Here is a 21,680-nt window from a genome sequence, read left to right as displayed (position 1 = left end):
GAAAGAAATCAGACCGAGTAGGTATTTCCAGTGTAGTATTCTACAAAAATGAACAAACTGGTTTATCTTGGGGACTTTTAGAAAGAAAAGGAGCACTGTTTATCAACTTCCTTTTCATCTGTAAGCTGCCAGCAGGACTATTAAGTACTTCATGAGCCCTTACAATTGCAGCCTACCTGTAGGAAAAAAAGCAGTATCTTTTTGTGCCTGATATTTTCTGCATATTGCAATAATAGCTTCATTAGGAAACAAATAATATTTTTCCTGTTTATTGGTATGAAACTGTGTTCTAGCTGTGGTTAAGAGGTTAAATACCATTGGAGTCTATTCTGCTAGAATAGCGTCTTGATAAATGGTTACTGTAATCAAGTTAGTGTAATTAATTTTATGAGCTTTTCAAGGACCTGTGTAATTTATCTCAAAGATGTTAGTAGCATGTTTTGGTAATCCTGCACAGGATATGTTCCTTGGATAACAGCAAAGCTATTTAGCAGCTGAGTGCTTTCATATGAAGAGCATATTATAGTTTAGAGAGGGACTTTCACCTAGGATGATGTAGTGGAGTGAGTAGGTGGGGTGAGATGGCCAGTTAGTGAAGATAAGTGTGGTTTTTTTGAAGTGGGCCATGAAAGTTATCTGTGTAGTCTGTTTTTAGTTTTCTTGGTAAGTTAGTTGTATCAGACAACAGTTACTTTATTGCCTGACTATTTTTTATTCATGTAAAATGCAGTTTGTATTAAATGATGTCACAGTAATTGAACCTTTTTTGCATTTCTCTAGTATGTTAAGATGAAGCCGTACTAGGCGGTGTGCTGAAGTGTGGAATGTAGTTTGTTGTTCCCAGGGCTTTGGTACCATGTTACAAAGTTCACATCTTCACATTGGGTTCTGGCCACATGATCCCACTTGTGCTGCAGCACACTGTCCTTTAATATGACCCACAGGAAAAATTTCTCCATCTGAAAAGAAAAAAGAAAAGGTGATATTTTCATCTCAGACCTATTTGTAGATTCACTTCGTAGTATAGTTCCACAAATACTTGTGTTGACAGAGTTGTCAGAAGTGTTTGTGACAGATAATTGGAATCAGTGCTGTGGTGATGTGTACAGATAATTAGTTGTGACTAGGTAAGATCCCAGCTTCTGCCTGCCTGCTTCTTCCAGTTATTCCGAGTTCCCTTTTCTGTGATCTTTCTGTCTTCTAGCAGTTCTTCAGGAGTTCCAGTCTGTCTCTTTCTCCAGTCATCACTTTGCTAATATAGCTGCCCTTCCTACCTATCCATTCATGTTTATCATTCCCCATAGCCTGTCTTCATCACAGCTCCACCAGGACTTTTGCTCTCAGGCAGATGCTTCTCTCTGCCAAATTCCAATTTCTTACTCCAAAACAGGGAGGTAGAACAACTTGTTGAAGAAAAAGTCAGATGTGTCTTAATCAGTAAGAGGGTTTAAAAAAAATTTCCATATTTGTGCACAGAAATGACTAATTATTTTGACTGAGAAGTGAAGGGAGAGGCAGCAGGGTGGGAATATCAGTCTGAGGCAGATGCTTCAGTGTGTGATTTAGGCACAAACTGTAATTTTGCCTATATTTAAGAAACTGAAATCAGTTCAGGGTTTGTCTGTAAGGAGAGGAAATTTGGTAGAGTGGTTACTTTATTCAAGAGTTATGCTGTACATTTGTGTAATTCATATTTAGTTTTATATGAAGTAACTTTGCAACCTTGGAATGTTTGCCTGGAAAAGGAGTGATGGCTCTATCATACCCAGCCTCCCAATACATTTCCTCATGTAGGTAGCTCAGAAGAAAGAGAAATAGCAGTGCAGTCAGCCGTTCCGATAACCTGCTGCTGACTGGAAGGAGTACAAAGGAGCAGATGTGAATTGCTGGTCATTGTTGTATAACTTGGTCGTTTGACCTTTTTCTTTATTTTGAGGTTTTAGAGAAAGAGAGGTCAATGTAAGACAATCGTGGAGAGGAAGAGGTTAAGCTTTTGTTTGTTTTCATGCATCATATTGTTTAAGTGCCAGATTCAACTTATGGGTTTACTTGTCCATTACTCCCTGCCCCGAAAAAACTAGATTTTATTTTGCTTTTTTTCCAGAAAAAGATTCTTTCAATGTTGTTTGATTTGTTTTTGTTTTGTTTTATTTTCTTTTCTGTAAGAATAGGTTTGTCTGGCCTGGTGAACCCATCTCTTAAGGAAGAAGATTAGCGTATTGAACTATCTGTTCTGGTTCTTTGCAGTTTTAGTTTTTTGATAAAGTATGTCTGTGCTAGTTTGGACAGCTACAGTTTTTTAAAATGGTTTATAATTTTCTTCTACTATTCTGTTTATTATATTTGGTTTGTTTTTTTTTTTTTCTTTATTTAGTCTTGCTATCCTTATATATGAAACAAATATAAGTAGTACCATTCTGACAAACTCTATTTTGACCAAATGTAATATAATCTTCCTATGTCAGAGATGGCTGAAATCTCAGAGTGATTCCAGACCAGGGAGCTTCATAACATTTATTTATTCTTACTTCTGTTACGTTTAAACTTTCATTATAGCTTTAAGCTACTTATTGTTATATATTATCTCAAGTAAGATCTTTGGAATGTCTTTTGATGGAGGTTATTTCCATCATTTGAAAGTATTGCTTATTTTGATGTAATGTAAAAATCAGAAAAATATAGTGCCTTCTCCAGAAAAGTAATTTCTTGCTAATGTAGTTATGCTAAGCTTGGTGTGTGTGGGAAGAGATGCTGGCATACTCTAGATGTGATAGACTGGTGAATATAATTTGTTAAATGGAATTCATCCCTAATTTAGTAATGCCGCTTTACTAGGAAGTGATACAGAATCATACGCTTTATATGTGGAGATAAACCAAAATCCCAGTAACTTGATGGCTGTGCAGGTTCTCATCTGTTCAGAGATGCTATTTTTTTTGTCTTGGGCAAATACTTCTGTAAGGGGTTAGAGTCTGTTGACATAAATAGCTTCTGCAGTCTTCATTTTATACAATAAGCTTTCCATTTAAAAAAAACAAACTGTTTTAAATAACATACCACTGCTCTGCAGAGAATTTAAGAATTGCTATTTTATACTACAGAGATACACCAGTTTTATTTATTAGTTTAAGTCATCTATGAATATTATTTTCTCTTGAGATATACACTTAAGCAGTACTATGCATGCTTAAAATGTATAAAGTCTAATTGTGGTTTTTTTCTGTGTCACTGAAATAATGTGGTCTGGAGTGTATAGCTGATAAGAAGAAAGATAATGGTGTAATTAATGATCAAGGGTGTCTCTAGGCAATCATAGAATGTCATGAGTTGAAAGGGACCCACAAGGATCATTGAGTCCAGAACACAAAAGCTTGATCAAGATACATTTGGTGTAAATGTGGAAAATGCAAAACCAGAAGATGTAATTTCACCGCTCCCCACATCCCCCAAGGGCCATAGCATGAAGCATATACAGGGTCCTGCTAATGACTATTGATTGCATGCATGTGTCCTTAGTATATGGATGCAGTAATGGGTTAAAAATTTATGACATGCGTATAATAGAAGGTAGTGCCAAACAGGAGATTCATGAAAAATGTTACTCTTTTTCTTTGTTAAACCACTTTAATGTAGAAGGCTGAGTTACAGACACAGGGGCAGGTCAGACTCAGGCTTTGTCAACTCCAATTGAGTCTTGGCAGAAGTGGAATTTAGAAAGAGGCTTGAGAAGAGCCAGTTTTGGCTATTGGTTCTGTATCTGCACTGAGTTAGACCAGTAGCAAGTTTGTTCCTAGTGGACTGATGTTTCCTAACATGTAAACAGTAGCTCAGAGTGGTTTCTGAGAGATTCTGAAAGAAACAGATGTTTATAGGTTCAGCAATATGGCCAACTTTGCTGTGTTCTTATGTAAAAGTCAGTTATTTTAACAGAGTTATAGTAAGTGCATTGTAAGAGCAGCCTAGAAAATACTTAGGTAAGTGGAAGCAGGATTTCAAAACTAAATAAATAATTTGGAGTGGGACGTAGAATAATTATTGTCTCAAACTACTAAATTATGCACAGCCTTATACTCTCAAATCATACCATATTTTTGTCATTGATACAGATTCGGTTTGATTTGTTTCCTTTCCCAGAAAACATTCTGCTTTTCAGTATTAGAAAGGTGTGTGTAGAAGTGTGTTTCTTCTGAAGTGTTACAAATTGAAAAGGTTCGTTCTCTTCATACAAGATGATGATTTGTTATACTTGAGATGGACGAACTATTCTGTTTTCTAGGGTTGAGTTGTTGTGGAAGGCTGTAGCTATTGTCCCTTGCTGCCTTGTTTTTCTATTCTTACTTTGTCTTTTATTATGACAGTTCTATGTTGTTTGTTAAATTAAGAAATTACACCGAATAATAGAAGTCTCATTTGATTTGGTTATAAATATAATAGTATTTATGATACTTAACTTCATTGCAGAAATATCTTTCATTATTGAATTTCACTGTAACTAGATATAAACTCTTCTTGTCTTATTTGACTCAGTTTATATTTTGAATTTTCAACTTAACAGCGAATTTGTTTTCTGCTGTTACCTGTATGAAATCTTAAGTAGTTTGAAAGTAAAGAGGACAATTTCCAAATGCTTTAGATGTATAGAATCTAAACATCACACTGTAGAAAGAACGTGTAGAAACCAGTCAGTTTGTGTTTTGTATCATGAAGTTTCTGAATTGTGATTATAAAAATAAGCTTGCTTTTATGAAGTCAACAGAATATGAAGAAAGAGTCAGTAATCACTATTCTGTAGTGATTTATGGTGCCTCCATAGTGTTGGATGTTCTTAAATGTGACTCTTGGTATCTTTTTTCACGTTAATACCTGTTGGGCATTGGCACTGGTGCCCAAACTGAAAGCATTATGTGGCTTCTGGATCTGTAGATTTGTTTTCTGTCTTTCAATATCAAAATTGGTTTACTTCTACTATAAACGAGGTAGTATACATTGTTTTCCTTGAGTGAAGAATCGGTTTAATGTGAACTCTGGAAGGCATTTCATTCCTCTTGTGTAGATAAAGGTTATTCAGTGATTTGGAACCAATGTAAGTTTTGAATTCTGCTTAGTTGATTAAAATTAAATAGCAGAAATAATTGTTTTTCACTGTGTATCTAATTATAAAATGTATTTGACCATGCATTTCATAATTTGTTAGTTGTAGTAATATCTTTCACTACTTGATGTCATGCATCTCTTCAAATATTTTCTGAGGTTTGAAGAGCCTAACACAGGAGACTCTGTTGTGAATTCATTTGCTTGCACATCTTTAGTGTGATACAGTGAATCACTTAAATATAACCAAGAAAGATGTTTTACATTTGAAACCTAAATTAGCATTGCTCATTCTTAATTACCTTATAGCATACTGTTCTTTATGTAGGACGCTTCTAAAACTGATAATTGCGTCTTTAAAAAGATGTTACTCTTTATATGTCCTGTTGCATTCTTCTTAATTTTTAGTGAAATAATTTAAATGTTTTATTGGTACCTTTGTCTTTTTCTCAACAGTTTTCAAAATCTTGTTAATGTGATGGCATAAACTGGTAAAAAGGCATTTGGATTACATCATGGATATCAGCAGTGGTGATTGATATTATTTGAGTGGTGCAGTGAGAGTCTGCTCTATGAAATGTCAGAAGTTAATATTTCTTCAAGTCTTGCAATGGTAAGTGGTTTCCATTTTGCACTAATTAAATAACTTGTTGTTATGTAAGGTGTATTTCATTAGAAAGTAGCATACCAGCAAATCAGTAAAGATTTCTGTCTTAGCTATTACTTTTAATCTCTGTCAAGTTCAGCAATAATTACTCACCTAAGTGTACATTGGAACTTGGTTTAATCTATTCTATTGTAATCCGTTTGAAATTACAGTTACTCATCCTTAACTTGTGCTAACAGTAATTAGAACAACCTAGGTAAAACAGAGTATCTAAATGACCCTGGTTTTCATGTTTAAGTTCAACTCCAAATGAGATCACTCTTCAGAAGGTATTGAGCTTATGTGTAAAAGGGGAAAATATAAAGGCAAGTTTATCCATTTCAAAAATAGGTATAAACAACCATTATAGACCACACATATTAATAGTTACATGGGGTTTTTTCCTCTCTTCAACTGATGTTTTGCCCATTTACTGTGTGTCATATTATTTCTATTTTCCCTTAAGACAGAGTTCATTGGACACCTCATGCTTTGTCTTGCACCATTACTTTTAAATGGCCAGAATGGAAGTCAGCACGATAGCAGCTCTTTACCTGTATCTGCAGGAGTACAAGCAGTGCACCTCGCCAGGCAGGCGTGTCAGGCAGTGAGAACAGTTATCAAGCAGGAGGGTTGTATCAGCACAAATACTATGTGGTTTTGAGAACATTGGAAACTTCCACTTTCTAATTGCATTTTCTGCATCACACAAAATGATGTGCTCTATCTAGAGGTATACCAAGCAAGCATTACTTCCATTAAGAAATGCTTACTTGCATTATGAATACCTAAACAGACAATATAGTAAATACCATTGTCGGAGGGAATCGTATTGCCTAAGAGGTGCACTGGTCTTGTCCTGTTCTCTCTTTGATACTCTAGGAGCATCTGACACCTAAATAGTAAATTAGTGAGAATTTAAGCTCTTTTCCACCCGCCCTCTCCTTTTTTGAAAATGAAAAACACCTATTGAAACATTTTTCCTCCATTTGTCATTTTCAGCCTTTCTAAACAACATGGAAAAGGTTTGATTCCATATTTAAAATTTTAAGTCTTCACATCATATGTCAGTTGAACAGGTTTGTAAAATCTGGAATTTGGGTAGATGGAAAAGGGAAGGTATGCCATTATGTACAAATGGGAATCTAGTCATTACTATGGATATTATGACAGGTTTGTGGTGATATGCAGTTTGACACATTGAATTTTTAAAGATGAAATGAATAGAAGTATAAGACCGAACTGATTTATATTAAAGATGTTATTTTGAGATTGGGCAAGTCAAGTACTCCTACATTTCACCCTGAAGTCTGAAATACAGACACTCTCAAACTGGATGTTTTAAACTTAGCTTTGAGTCTGAATTTACTTGAATCTGGTGGAGGTGATGATTCATCTCACCAACTGTAGGAAGAGTTTAAAAATGGAGAAGGGATTGGAAACAGCCTTCTAGTACTTCAGAGGAGATTACTGAGAAGATAGAGCCAGGCTTTTTGTTGCCGTAAATGATGCAAAATTGAGGAGGACCCACCTGGGTATAAGAGAAAGTTTTCAAGACCCAATTGGACTATGTCCTGTGTAACTAAATCTGAATTTAATCTTGATGTTCATTTGACCAGGAGGTTGGACTAGATTGCCTCCCAAAGTCCTTTTCAACTTGAATGATTTTATGTCTCTGATTCAGACATTTTGCTTTAGTTCATTTTTAGTATTAATGACTATAACTAGTTTTTACTGGTGTGGTTTTTTTTTTTTTCAATCCTCTGCTAAATTAGAATTGCAATTGTGTTTTGTTATTTGTGAACTATTTGGTTTTGTTTTAAGCAACAAGAGAACAAGCAAACACAGTTTTGATGGTTTCCTTCTTAGTATGTGAAACCATGTCACTGGAAACTGTGGGATGTTAAGAATGTGAATTGGTACCTCTCAGTTGACCAGACCAACTTAAATAATAATACCAATACAAATATCATTTGTACTATACATAAAAATGGTGTATTTTAGTAACCGTAGGCTAACTGGAACATTCCAGCATTACGTAAGGCAGAACTACGAACATTCGCACACAAGTACAAGCCAGAGCAACCACAGATACCAGGTCAGCTACCTTGTAGCTTTGCCCTCATTTATTGGCACAGAAAGAGTGGTATTATTACATTCCACAGGCATGTTCAGGTTTGCATTAGGTACATTTGTGACAATATATTTTTCAGATTTGCTGTGGCTGTAGATGTTTTTAAAATACTTATTTGACTGTTTTGTTTACATTTTTTTGAAGGTTTCCCAATGAGAGGATCATGATGAACATACTTTAGGGACTTGCCATAGTATGGCTGCTTCTCGATCTACTCGTGTTACAAGATCTACAGTGGGTTTAAATGGTTTGGATGAAAACTTTTGTGGTAGAACATTAAGAAACCGTAGTATTGCTCATCCAGAGGAAGTTTCACCCCATCCTCCAATACGATCAAGGTCACCAAAGAAGAGGCCAGAGTCTGTGCAAACTCAGAAGGGAAGTAACGGTGGAAGAACTACTGATTTGAAACAACAGAGTGCTCGGGAATCATGGGTGAGCCCTAGAAAGAGAGGGCTGTCTACTTCAGAAAAGGATAATGTTGATAAACAAACTGTGGAAAATTGTGAAAAAAAACAAACGGAACCTGTTTCACCAGTTTTGAAAAGATTTAAGCGCTGTCTACGTTCAGAGGCACCCAACAGTTCGGAGGAAGACTTGCCTGCTAAACCAGAGAAGGAGTCATTGGAGCATAAAAGCTTAGTGTCGGACAATGATGCAGTCTCCACAGGGACTAAGCGAGCTTGTCGATGTCTTATATTGGATGATTGTGACAAAAGGGAAGTTAAAAAGGTGAATGTCTGTGCAGAAGGATTTAATAATTCTGCAATAGTCGATGAGATTGCAGGCTATCAGACTGTCAATGGAGTTGGTGAGAGAGACTCAAATTCTCTTAACTGTGATGACTGTCAGCTTGATGGGAACACTAAGCAAAACAGTGCTGGTTCCTGTATGGCCAAGGACAAAACAGTAGCAGAAAATGGAAACTCGTTTGCCCATTCTTCGTTGTTGCTTAATAGCAGCAAGGAGGACAGTGTTGTAGACCATTATGTGCCTTGCACAAACTCTCAAGAACAGGTAAAGTTAGAGGACCACAAAGTAATAAATGACTGCTTGCCTGAGGAGCACGCTCATCAGGCAGATGAGCCAGCTACAGGGTCCTTTTCTGAAATCCAGGCATCTTTGTTAAGGGATTCAGAGGAGGAGGTAGATGTTGTAGGAGATAGTAGTGCCTCTAAGGAACAGTGTGCTGAAAACACCAATAGCAACCTGAATACTCATCATGACAGTGCATCGATCTCAGGTGAACCTGAACCACCTTCGTCAGTGCTGGACTGTGTTTCAGCTCAAGTGACGTCTGTGTCGGAACTTCAAGAACACAGATACACATTGAGAACTTCACCACGAAGGGCTGCCCCTGCCAGAAGTAGCCCCACTAAAAATAACTCTCCTTGTAGAGAAAGCGGACAGGTTGAGGAAAATAATCTTAGTCCCACTGAAAAGAATGTACCTGTAGGTATTAATAATATCAATGGATCTCCCAAAAAGTCTGAAGAAATTAAACAGAATGAAAAAGAGAGAAATTGTAATACGGGAGATCATGGGAGTGACGGACTAAGAAAGCCACTTTCTGAGGGTAGGCTCGTTGCTGGATATGTACCATCTGCCAAAGAGAGTGCCAACATCCACACTGCAGAGGATGATGAGGAAGAGCCTGATGTGTATTACTTTGAATCAGATCATGTGGCATTGAAACACAACAAAGAGTATGTGTAACTATGGTAACCATGAATTCTGCTTTTGTTTCTTACCAAAATATATATATAAATTAATACATATTTAAAGTACTTTGACAAAAATTTAAGTGCTTTATAATTTTCCTACTCTTCAGTCTTCATTTTTCTTCCTTGTTTCTACCCCATGCAAAATTAAACTCTATTTAATATGCAGTATGGTACAGCAATGTGGTTTATACTTTTCTAGCAATATGAATTCTTTAGCCAGAAATTGTTGGTGTGTTGCCTTTTTTTTTTTAACACATCTGTTGTCTCTTTTCTCTACAAAACTAGCTGGAAACAGAACTAAAGGAATTACAGCCCTTACCTGGACTTCAGTTAGTTATTAGCATATCCAGTAGGCACAGCACATGTAGCTTATTAAATTATCGTTCTGTTGTACATAGATATTTAAGGTTAGATACCTCTTTTCAGAGTGTCATGGGAAAGACTTAACCATTATTGTGTTGAGGAAGTTAAATTGATCAAACGCAGTGATTTGAGAACATTCTACAGAGTAAATTATGTCTATATCGCTGTTTATATGAATTAAATGTAAATATATATACAGGTTCTAAGCATTATTAGAAAAGAACACTAACTTGTTTTTATATTTATCATCTGAATGTAAGTAGAATGGTGGTAATCACCCATTTGTGGTAACTGAAAGAGATTCCTGAAACAAAAGGGCAATTTTCTCCGTGAAGAAAGTTTACATTGAGAAAATTAGTCTTTGGATGATAGATCAGGCCACGGTTTTTGTTGCACAGTCTTTGTATTGCTGTTTTGACTTGCTGTGTTTTGCTGTTTAGTAGATGTTCTACATTTTGTTGTGAGTACCAAAAGGCCAAATGCAGATGATCTTCAGTTGACTTCATATGAAGAGTTAAACCACTGCTCGTAGTTTCTGTAAATAATCACAGCATGAATATTATGAATGTGGGGCACAAGGCACATATGATTGTTTAGTCCACCAGAAGTTTGACTGGGTTCTTCGATATTAGAGTTGCATGACTTTTATGGTGAAATTTTTTTCAATATGGGATATGAATAAATTCTTTTAAGAGGAGAAGATTGTAAATTAGAGCATGGTTCAGACAACCTATGATTCCAAAATATGGTTCAGATTGGTAGCCTGTTTACAAGAGCTCATTGGGAAGCTTTTAAAATTGTGACTGGGACTTGGTAGCTTGCTACTAACTGGCCTGAACGGAGAATTCCAAAAGAAATTGCTGTTATTTTTAACCTCTCTTATATTCTACTGATTTTTGGTGGCAAGAAAAGTCCAAGCTAGAGTTCACTTCTAGATGAACAAACTGAAAATGCTGCTTTTCAAAAGGGACAAATTGTACTGAAGGTAGTGTTAACTGGGTTTTTTTTCCCTTTTAAAAAAATGTTGGAAAATTATGGACAGTCTTTTGTTGTAGTTGATCATATTTGTGAGAAAACAAACATAGTATTCTTATGGTTCCTCATGGTTATAAGATCCTGCTAAAGAACTTAAATGTATGCTTTGGTATTTGAGTGCCATTGTCCTTTATCCAGACTTCACAGTTCAAGAGTTTAATAGAGAGCACTACATCCTTTTTCAATTTAAAAAATACCCAAGTTCATTCGAGAATACTCCTAATTCATGTGTTACGGTTTTTCAATAATGTCTTAATTATACCTTTGGTTCATCTCACTTGGTGCTTATTTTCTGAAATGTTAAATGGAAAAAAGAAACAAAGAGTTTTAGCAGAAATGTTTTCCTTGATTGTTCAGATGCAAATACTTGCAGGCTCCCATGCTCTTGGGTGAAGGCTTTTCTCTTTGCCTGTGATATTTCTGGCTAAGGAAAGTACGCTGGTCTTCTTACCACATGTTCAAATGGTTCACAGCTTTGTTTGCCTGTCCTTCATCAGTTTGTGATTAAACTTGTCTTTATGGATGATTTTTTTTCTCTGGTTCATATTTCTATTCTCTTTTATAAGCAAATTCTGAGAGACATTATCATGGCTAGATTGAGGAGGCAGATTTTTCCAAGGCATTAATACCGTTCTTCGGATGTTCCACAGCATAAAATAGAAGCTCTATTCCTCTGGAGTAAAAGCAATTTGATATGCTTGTAAACTTGCCTTATTTCTTGTTATATTACGTATCTTGATGGCATACAAAGTCACACAGCTGTTGATAAGACTTGCTATAAGAAAAATAGCTAAACGTATATTATGGTATTTTTGTATGAATTTTGTTCCTTTTTGAATATTGTCGTGTTTAACTAACATTCATGTATGAATATATCTGGAAAACTGGGTGATATAATAGGAAAAATAATCATCACAGAAAGCAAATTAGGGAATATTATTCAGAGAGAAGGCTGAAATGCCTCTTTAATAAAATAGATCACTCCTGCAAAGACAGAGCGGAGGTCTCTGAACAGGAATTTTACCGCAACGTAGACATTAATATAGATAATAATGGACTTATCTAGGGGATTGTATAATTGTAAAATATTGTTAATGTTAGTTTTTCTGTTATTACACACACACTTTGAAGTTTTGTGTATTTTGATTGTTTCAAAAATATGTTTTGATGCATATTTGAGAATTTTGCTCACATGTTCTAGCTCAGAAGCCTTTGCATTGTCTCTTGAGGTATTTTCATCAAAACTGAACTTGTTGATTTAAAAGTTTTTACGCTGCTTACTTTTATATGCTGTGCTTAGTGTTTCACATATGTCTTTCCTCAGGAGTTTCTTGTATCTCTTTGCTGTATCTTTTCATGGTTTAATTCTTTCTTACAGTGCAGTAGCTTGCTTTAATTTTCTGTCTTATGCAATATTTTATCCTCAGTACATTTTCCCCCCTTTGCCCAGTGTTTCATTTAGTCCCACCCCCTTTTTTTTTCTTCTTCCTCTCTACTTGCTCTCTTTGGAGATTCACAATATTTGGCAGGTATTAGGTTGCACGAGGGAGGATTTTTGTTTGTCACTTCACTCTGAGTTCTAGATGAAAACGTCATTGAGCAATTGAGTTTCCATGTGCATATAATGCATTATATGGTGTATTTCTAGGATCCTCTAAATTGTGGTTAGCTTTAGAGGGACCGTTTAGAGCTGTAGGTAAGCCCACTGAAATACATGAATTATGCATGAGCACTTTCCTACAGGCATTAAATTGCAGGAGTTAGAACCTTGTGTTTATTCAGTAAATAAATATTTTCATATCTCTTTGGTTTCATTTATTACTTTGTAATATATAGAATCGTAATAGCTGTACTGACATTTAAACTGAGGAGATATTAAAATGAAATATTTTAATGCATCTCTTAAAACCCAGTATGGTGAATTCTCACCTACTATGGGTTGTATTGTTGCAGAGCCTTTGGAAAGACAGGAGACGATGTAGTATCATACAACAAGATTTAACATTTAATTGACAGTTCATAGTAATACTGTTAATGTCTTCAGATGCACTTTCAATATTGTATGAATGTGAGAAAGAAAAGAAGCATCTGTGGCATTTCCAGTGGTTCAGGTTTTGTATTTTATTCAGTCACAAATGTTTCTGCCTAATGAATCAGATTAAAACAGTTCTCTGTAAAAGTTCATCTTACTACACTCGAGTTTGGGTTTTAATGTTTCGCCTTAAGGAATAAAGGGAATTGGTATAAATCAAGTAAATCAAGTTACTTTCTATAGTAGCAGTTTTAATCCATAATGGGGTCAAGAGTGTTACAATGCAGCAACTATTTTGTAAGCAACAATACCAGGACAGCATATAACCTCTGAGTACTTTATAGAATGTATCATCAACATAGAAGAGGTAATTTATACATTTTTAGTGTTGAAGCGTAATAGAAATTAGTGATTTTGAAAAGGATGCACATATGCCACATATATGAGATTACAATGTGTTTTAATTCATCCTTTGTTCCACAAAAGAGTGGTGTGACATAGTGATGTTTTTCTTAAGCTACCAATTAATGTAAAACATAAGAAAATTGGTATTTTTTTCAGAGAGTTTCTACTACCTGGTAGATTGGTCTGTGGTGTTAGTAACACAAAACTAAATTTGCTTTAATTAGAAATCTTATTTCATGTGGAAGCTGAATGCTGCAACTGGTTCATCTGCAAAATAGGCATATAATGGAAATCAATTAGAAACTTCTCATATGAGGAGTTTCTGATCGACTGCAGTTTGGTATTGCAGGTAGCTGGGTTATTAAGATGTTATGATAGTGTAATGTGCATACGACCACATTTATTAATGAAATTCTCATTCTATTGTACACAAGCTTAAAATATTAAGTATTTTGCGAATGGTTTGCTGCCAGAATTATGATTGTATCATGTTTTAGAAGATCCTTTCTATTTATAAATACTTCTCAATGGAAAAATTGTAAGCAATGAAAAATTATTGCAAGATTAAATATTAAGGTTTAGTTAAGAGTATTTTTGTAATCATAGAATCATGTTCTATAATTACATAAACTATTCAGTAAACACTAAATAATAGAGTTGTTAATTTGCAAGAGATAATGCCTGGCGCATGTGCTGCGTCTGCTTTTCTTTCTATAGTAAGAGTCTTACTCTACAAGCCATTAAACGTAAAGTCCATTTGTCAGATAAAGCACAGCACAGTACTAGTGAACAGCACTATCAAATGGAGCACAATCCTCCTTAAAAGAATGCACCCTGTGGAAAACAAAGCTTGATTTCTTTCACATTTGTATCCTTTGCGCCTTGCATTCTTTTCTCTCCCGATTTGCTTGATACCTGCTTTGCTTTTCTGCCCGCGCTCTCACCTCCATGAGCTGTGTGGCAGCATCTCTGTCCGCTCTCAGCTCTCCCCCTTCCCAAACTGCCAGTTTTTAGAGGAACTCGCCTTTCCAACTTCTCTGATCAACGTGGGTCAAAAATCATGGGAGAAAAATCCGCAAATTAAAAACAAATAAACCCAGAGTTACTATTTTAATACAGGAAAAGGTAGAAGCTTTTTTGGCCACCTGTTCATTGAGAAAGGCGTACCGTTTCTGAAGGACCACATTAGTAAAGTCATCAAAACTGGAAAATTAAGTGTTAGTTAATAAATGATTTTGAGGTGTAGGAAATTCACTTGAAAAAAAAAATATCAAGTGCTGTAGGAAATGAATGGTCGTGATTTTAAAAAAGGGAGAAAAGCCCAAGAAAAGATGGAGTGGTAAGATATTGACCCAGCACAGCTGTGTGCAGAGGGAGCCTCTGGTTGTGTTTTTGGCCATGCACACAAGGAACACTTAAGAAAAGCAGAAGTGATAAGTGTGATCATCCCAGTAATATCAATGTAATATATGTCTAGTGGGACCAGGAATATATTAATGTCTTTTCCTACTTGGTGGGGATGTCTGAGTATTTCGCTAAAATATTGGTAAGCATATTGACGCCGCCAAGAAAACACGCACACAGGTACTGGCATTTGCTGTGAGAATGCTGGTGTCTCTTCAATTTTAACTAACCCCGCTTGAAACGATAACTCCATTACCAGACTTAAGTATTCGTTCTGGTCTTATATGAAGTTTTGGCAGCATCTCCATCACGAACTGCAAAACTGGCGGTATTTTTTAGAAGAAATTTGTACGAGGTGTATGTGTTAGTGCTTGGTTTAGTCTCAGCAATAAGTTAAGTGTTTCTTCGGTACTAGGGAGTACTTAGGCTGTTTTGAGAGGAGGAAAGATCCTACTTTATTTCATTTAAATTTTGTTATTGGTAGGAATAGCCAGCTGATTTTTAATTTTTCATTATTGCACATCTTTATTTTGCTTTGCATAGCTTAAGGCAAAGATGTGCTGTTGTTTGGTATAACCACCTTTGCAAATGCTATGCTTCCTAAACAAAGGACCATCTGTGTTTGTCCATGGTTTATTATCCTAGTGAATACTAATAAAAATATACCTTTTACTCATTTTCTTCCTTATTTCTAACTTTTCTTCATCTTTTTTACCCCCCCAAAAAAGATTGAGTGAATAATGCTTTGCATTGCTGTTAGAACATTCAGCTTCTGATGATTGCATATCAAAGTCTTATAATCCAACTACAGTCTCAAGATATTACTGTAACAGAATACGTGAGGGAATAGATTAATTTGTTCCTACAGCAAGAATCTATACCTGAATAATTGCGGAGTTTTTTCCTTGGATTTTAGTGAAAACCTGTGTGAAGTAACATAGAGTTCATTGAAGGAGTTCGGTAATCCATGTTGCCCGTTTCTCAGAGGTTTTTCTTCGGGGAGAAAGAGTTGGGGTGTGCTGTCAGTCTGTCTTTCTGTGCCTCTTGTGAGGAGAATGATTTTACTGCCATTTCCTCATGTCACTCCAAACCTTGAAAACAGAGCAATGACAGGGACTTATATTTTCTTCCCTACTAAATGTCACTGTCCTGCAGGCAAGTACTTTAGAAAGTGCTGCTAAAGGAAGAGCAAAATGCTGCATTAAAATATGTTAACTGGGGGGAAGCTGATGGATGATGTTTTAACCTTTCACGTTGACAAGACTGTAACAAGGTACATGTTTGGTCAGAGGCACAGAGACCTAATTGGTACTAAAACAAATTAAGAACTTGCTGGACATGTGGGTATTTGCTAAAGGTGCTTTTGTACAGCTGATACGAAATAGTGCTGAGCGTGGTGAACAGCTCTGGGCAAGGACGACACCTATAGAAGTACGAGTGGGTGTTCTCTTTCTGGGATAGAGTTAAGGATTTAAGAAAGAAAGGGCTACCACAAGTTCAGATGCTTGAAATACGAAGTCTGAAACTGTGCAAGTTAGAAGGAAGGTGGAATTAGAGTGGGAAGTGGCTGTTTTGCATCTGTGTAAGACTGTAGTAGGGTTTGTTGGTTTGGTGGGGGTTTAGTGTGTGATTTGTGTCTGTTTGTTTGCTTTAAGTGCTTTTTGGCTTAGTTCTGTTTTGTTTTAACTAAGTGTGCGTTACAGCCTGAGGCTGGCATTCAGAAATAGCGATTTGTTTTTCTGTTACTGGCACAGGAGACTTGGAGAAGCCACTTGATATATTCTTTAGTTGTTTCATGTATTACATGGAGATGCAGTTGAATTGTTTACTTACAAGTATTTTTAAAGGTCTGAAGTACAAATATGAAATACGGATAAAGTACAGTAGATTGCAGTATGTGTAAAGAGGTTAAGCTAGAGTGGAAAACAACTTCATAATGAGTTGAGGAATTGGCTATAAGTAGATTACATGGTCATAGTATCTAAGCATTAGCTAAGTAAAAACCTACCATATGCTGCTTTCTTCAGGCAAAGGTGCTCTTGTAAGGCCTGACAGGAGTTGATATGTGTCCTTGTTGATTATGCCCCTAAACTCTTCTGTTTCTGAAGGGAGATCAAAGAAGGGCCAGTCTCCATCAGTCTCTTCTGCTCCCTCGTTGCTGTGATGTGTGTTCACAAGTCTCACATTGAAGCCCAGCACTCGTGCAGTAACAGATTGTTTGAAATCGTGAATGCACATCAGAATGATTTGTGAGAAGCTCTACAGTGTCAGAATTACTATATCATGACACTGGCAAAGAATTCATGCCAAGCTTACCAGCTGGGAGCATTGTCTGGTGTTTCTCAATTGAAACAAATGAAACCCCAAACAAAACAAAACGTTTCTTTGAAATGAGAAGATTCTGTTTGATCTGACTTAAAGATTCCTTCAGGAAGCCAATCTCTTATACAGCTGCCTTGGGTTAACTTAGAAATTCCGAGTGCAATTAATGTTTCGCATTTCCCAAAGTAATTTGCAGTCTTATAACATGTTTAATACTTTCTCAGTTTAGCGTGTACTAAGGGATTAGTTTTTGAATCACTGTCAGACCAAAATGCACAGTGAAAAATGACCTGGTACGGGATAGCAGGTTTGAATCTGTGCTTTGCCGGAGTGCCAGTAGGTGGCACTAAAACAAAGACTTGCTCAAATCTGCTGATGCGTGTGGATTTAGGGCCACAGCTCTTGGAAATACAAAAAACAAGTTTGCTTTAAAGTAGATATTATTTTCTACATCTATTTTAGCCGTGTTTTTTAATGAAATCCTACCCGTGCAAGAAATAACCAGTATTTCAAATATAAAACTTAAATGATGGCACACACATTTTTGCCTTCTAATCCCCCAAATTGACGTTACTGTACTTTTTATCATATTGTGAACTATATTCACGCAACTGTAGAAGTACAGTTAGTTTTGGGAGTGGAAAATGATGACCACCAGCAGCACAACATTTTATCAGTAACTTACTTCAAGTAATTTCTGTGAGCATCTGGACAATAAATTACAGGGAGCTCTGCGTGCTGATTTTATTATATAAATTACAGACTTCTTGCTACAGTTTTCCATTGTTACTAAGTGTCACCTCTGTCACCTGCTAGCTTTATAAAACTACGATATTGTCAACTTAAAAATACTGACTAGAGCTGCGTTAGTGATCTAATGATGATAAATATTTAAGTAAGGGAAAAATAATCACTGGGAAAACAAGGCAAGCATTTTCAATCCATATATGATTCATGCCAAAAACAAGTCATAAACATTTAGCTATGTGTCTGTAAGATTGTCTGATGAATATGTGACACTTCGAGGTAGTAAAAGTTGCATGAGTTTATATATATAAGTAAATGTGAGAATATTCATTGTATCATTACTTCAGAGGTGATTGTGGAATGAGATACAGACTAAACTTTGGGCTGGGAAGGACTTCCTTCCATTTATTTTCATTTGAAGGGAGAGTAGAAGTAATACTGCTGTTCCTAAGTCTCTAGCTTAAAAGGTGAGAAAATGCATTAAAACTATGTGGGAATGTTCAATAAGGAAACTCCAAGTAGTGCCCAATAGTAGATCCCTCTTGCTAATTTCAAGTTTGTGTGTAAGTTTACGTTGGATAAAGGTATTTAAGATGAAAATTCTTTTTTTATGGAGAAGACGAGTGGCAGAAAATTTTCTCCTGTGTTCCTAAATGTTTGAGCATTAAGACTTTGTAAGGGGTTTGTTTTTAGAGGAGGTTTGGCATTTTTGTGGTGTTTGGTGAATGTTACCAACAGCCACTTATATGTCTGCCCCTTATGTTGTCCAACAGGACCAAACTGATGCTTCACATTGACTGCAATTTAAATGAAGCGCTTTACTTATTTCATTCCATCCACTAATTGGAATTAGCCACCTAAGAGTTCAAAACCTTCATTTTGTGGTATCACTTTCTCACATCGCTCTTTCACGTATGGTTTAAAGTACAGGATATTCTCCTCTTGAAGATGTAACTCTTGATACTTAAATCTGGAAATGTAAATAGTGTTATCAGTGGATGGAAGGACTGGGGTGAAGAAAGCATCTTGAAAGTAGAACTCAGAAAACTGGATCAAAAGGGAAATGTGTCTCTTTAAGGTACTAGCTGCACTATTTTCAAGCTTTATCACAGACAGGAGAGGAAGCTGCTGCCTCCCTTGTCACTATTAGAAAAAGGTTCCCAGGAATGAATAGTGTAGTAACTAATTGCTTATGGCAGGACTTCCAGAAATATGGCTCTGCCGTGTGATAATTATTTTATGGAGCAATCCAAGAGTGGAGTAGTTACCACTGCAGCAGAATCAGCAGGAAAACTTGCTGATCGATATCAGTCTTTAAGTAGCTTTCCTTTTTTAAATATTGGTCCCTCAAAACCCCATTTTAATCAAGATTTTCAGCATAGAGATACTCAAATTGTATCTGTGCTGTATGGAATTATTCAACTATTCATCTGAAAGTTTCCTGGCAATTAATATGATCTAAGTACTGAGATTGTGGAAACACAGAATTACATTCTGCAGAACGAAAGTTTTCCTATAAAGACAACTGCTTCGGGTTTTGTAAGTGCTAATACTTTAGTAATTAGAATTGAGAGAAGTTCAGTCAGTGTAGGGGATATGACTGGCTGGGTTTACTCAAATGTTGCAGTTTTAGTTGTATGAGTTTGTTTTGTTTTGGCAGAGGATGTGAGATAATTTTCCTTGGTAGTTCCTCACAGATCTTTCAGAGAAAATAATGTAACTGTAGCTAGATAGTTTGATGGTTGCTCTTTGATTGCCTCATGACAATGGAACCAGTTTTTCTGTCCCCTTTCTGTCCCCTTTCTGTCCCCTTTCTGTCCCCTTTCTGTCCCCTTTCTGTCCCCTTTCTGTCCCCTTTCTGTCCCCTTTCTCTCCCCTTTCTGTCCCCTTTCTGTCCCCTTTCTGTCCCCTTTCTCTCCCCTTTCTCTCCCCTTTCTCTCCCCTTTCTCTCCCCTTTCTCTCCCCTTTCTCTCCCCTTTCTCTCCCCTTTCTCTCCCCTTTCTCTCCCCTTTCTCTCCCCTTTCTCTCCCCTTTCTCTCCCCTTTCTCTCCCCTTTCTCTCCCCTTTCTCTCCCCTTTCTCTCCCCTTTCTCTCCCCTTTCTCTCCCCTTTCTCTCCCCTCCTTTTTAATAGTCTTGGAAATTATGCACAGCGTCTTTTGCTTATGCAGAAGTATTATGTTACTGTTTGAGGTTAAGAAGCCAGAATAGAGACTTCAGTCAAGTGTTCAGTGTGTCCGTTGTTATTTGGCTTACTGCTTTTTCAGAGAAATACTTGGCTTTGTTACAGTCATGTAGGGCCAGAGAACTAAAAGCCTGTCTGTATAAAGCTGTGAAAACAGTAGTGGTTTGAAACTTAAAAGAACATATGCGGACATGTTATAATACGGTCGGTTAAGAAGTTATGTTGGAATTTAGAAGAGTGTGCAGAGGTTTAGAGAAAATGCAGTACTGCAGCCAATCTGAAGTGCCTGAATATGAAATATGCCAACCTTGTATTTCAGGATTAGTATTTTCAATTTTTTTCTTGGCAGTGTAAGACTCCAAAATGCACATTTTCATGCTTTTCGGTACTTCCAATATTGGCTTGATAAAATTGGACTTTATTCCTTTGCTTCAGAATATATTCATTAACAAAAACTGAATATGGCAGTTAAATAGCTCCAAGTTAATACTTTTCTTTAGCAGAGGTCCAAAAAAGTGCTGGGAAATCTTTTTGTCAGAACAGTTTGCTCAAAACCCCCCTTTTCTTGAGTTATTTCATGGTAATAGTGCTGTATAGCCACAGATCAACATCACATTAGATTATTTTGAATGATCCTGACGTTCTTGTAATATTTCACAAGTATCCATGAAGACCAGAGGTATCATTTCCACACCATTTATGTTCAAGTCCATGATCCCTTCACTGAGGTCACATCAATATTGTAACGAGGGAAATAATTTGAGTTCATTATTCTTATTTTGTTTGTTATTTCTTCTCAAATGTAATTCCTCTTTGGATCATCATTAAACTAGCACATCATCTAATTGCCAATGTCAATGTTTAAAATGCAATTATTATTTTCTTGCCGTTTCATTTGGAAAAGTGATTGCTTAAATACAATTTGAAGAAATGAGGTAAAATGGTTCAAGAAAAGGGTTTTATCTAATATCATCTTAGATGCAAGACAAATTTAAATAATAGTAAATTCAGAACAGAATTGTATCCTACTGGTTTTAAGCAAGTTCAGTATTTTCATTTCAAACTTCAGAACATACGGCTATATTTTATGTTTTCAAATATTACATCCAAGTGGGAAGAAAATGACCCTTTTTCGTGGGGAGGCAGCAGTTTAATGTCTAGGTAGAAACTTCAATATTTAACGGTACAAAGGTTGTATTTTGCCTTCAGGCTGTTTACTTCTCTGCACTTGAAGCCTTACCCGATTACCAGTGCAGTCAATTGAAAAACTTGCATTAGCTCAGTAACCTCTGGATTTTTTCTGTAATACATGTGGAATTCATCTTGTTGGGCTTATCTTTTTTTTAGCCACGAGGGAATAGAAAGGAAGTTTACTGAAACAGGGGGGTAGTGAATAGATCCCACCTGATTTTAGTATACGTTAGGTTGCATTTTGTGCTCAACAGTTGTAATAATAAATGTCAGCAAACATTCTCACAAAAAAAGTTGATGCATCATAATTTGCAACAACAGGGGCCATGGGTAACTACATGATTCAGAAAGTGAAGTGGATAACTTCAGCTATAAAGCTGATAAAAGATATTACATGTAGTTA

General features: G+C 36.2%; 1 protein-coding gene across 2 annotated transcripts in view; it reads left to right on the top strand.

Moving 5' to 3' along the window:
* The window catches only part of ZZZ3 (zinc finger ZZ-type containing 3), a 55,137-nt gene that overhangs the window by 16,278 nt on the left and 17,179 nt on the right, over positions 1 to 21,680 (top strand). For both annotated transcript variants that reach the window (XM_080348882.1, XM_080348881.1), the window contains exons 2-3: positions 5,548 to 5,704; positions 8,016 to 9,577. In XM_080348882.1, the coding sequence (XP_080205008.1) occupies positions 8,067 to 9,577 (1,511 nt within the window). In that variant the 5' untranslated portion in view covers positions 5,548 to 5,704; positions 8,016 to 8,066. The remainder of the gene's footprint in view (positions 1 to 5,547; positions 5,705 to 8,015; positions 9,578 to 21,680) is intronic.

Source organism: Nesoenas mayeri (assembly GCF_963082525.1).
Source record: "Nesoenas mayeri genome assembly, chromosome: 8".
Classification (NCBI taxonomy): Eukaryota; Metazoa; Chordata; class Aves; order Columbiformes; family Columbidae; genus Nesoenas; species Nesoenas mayeri.
Note: the sequence above shows the minus strand (reverse complement) of the source record. Positions and strands in the feature narration are given on the sequence as shown.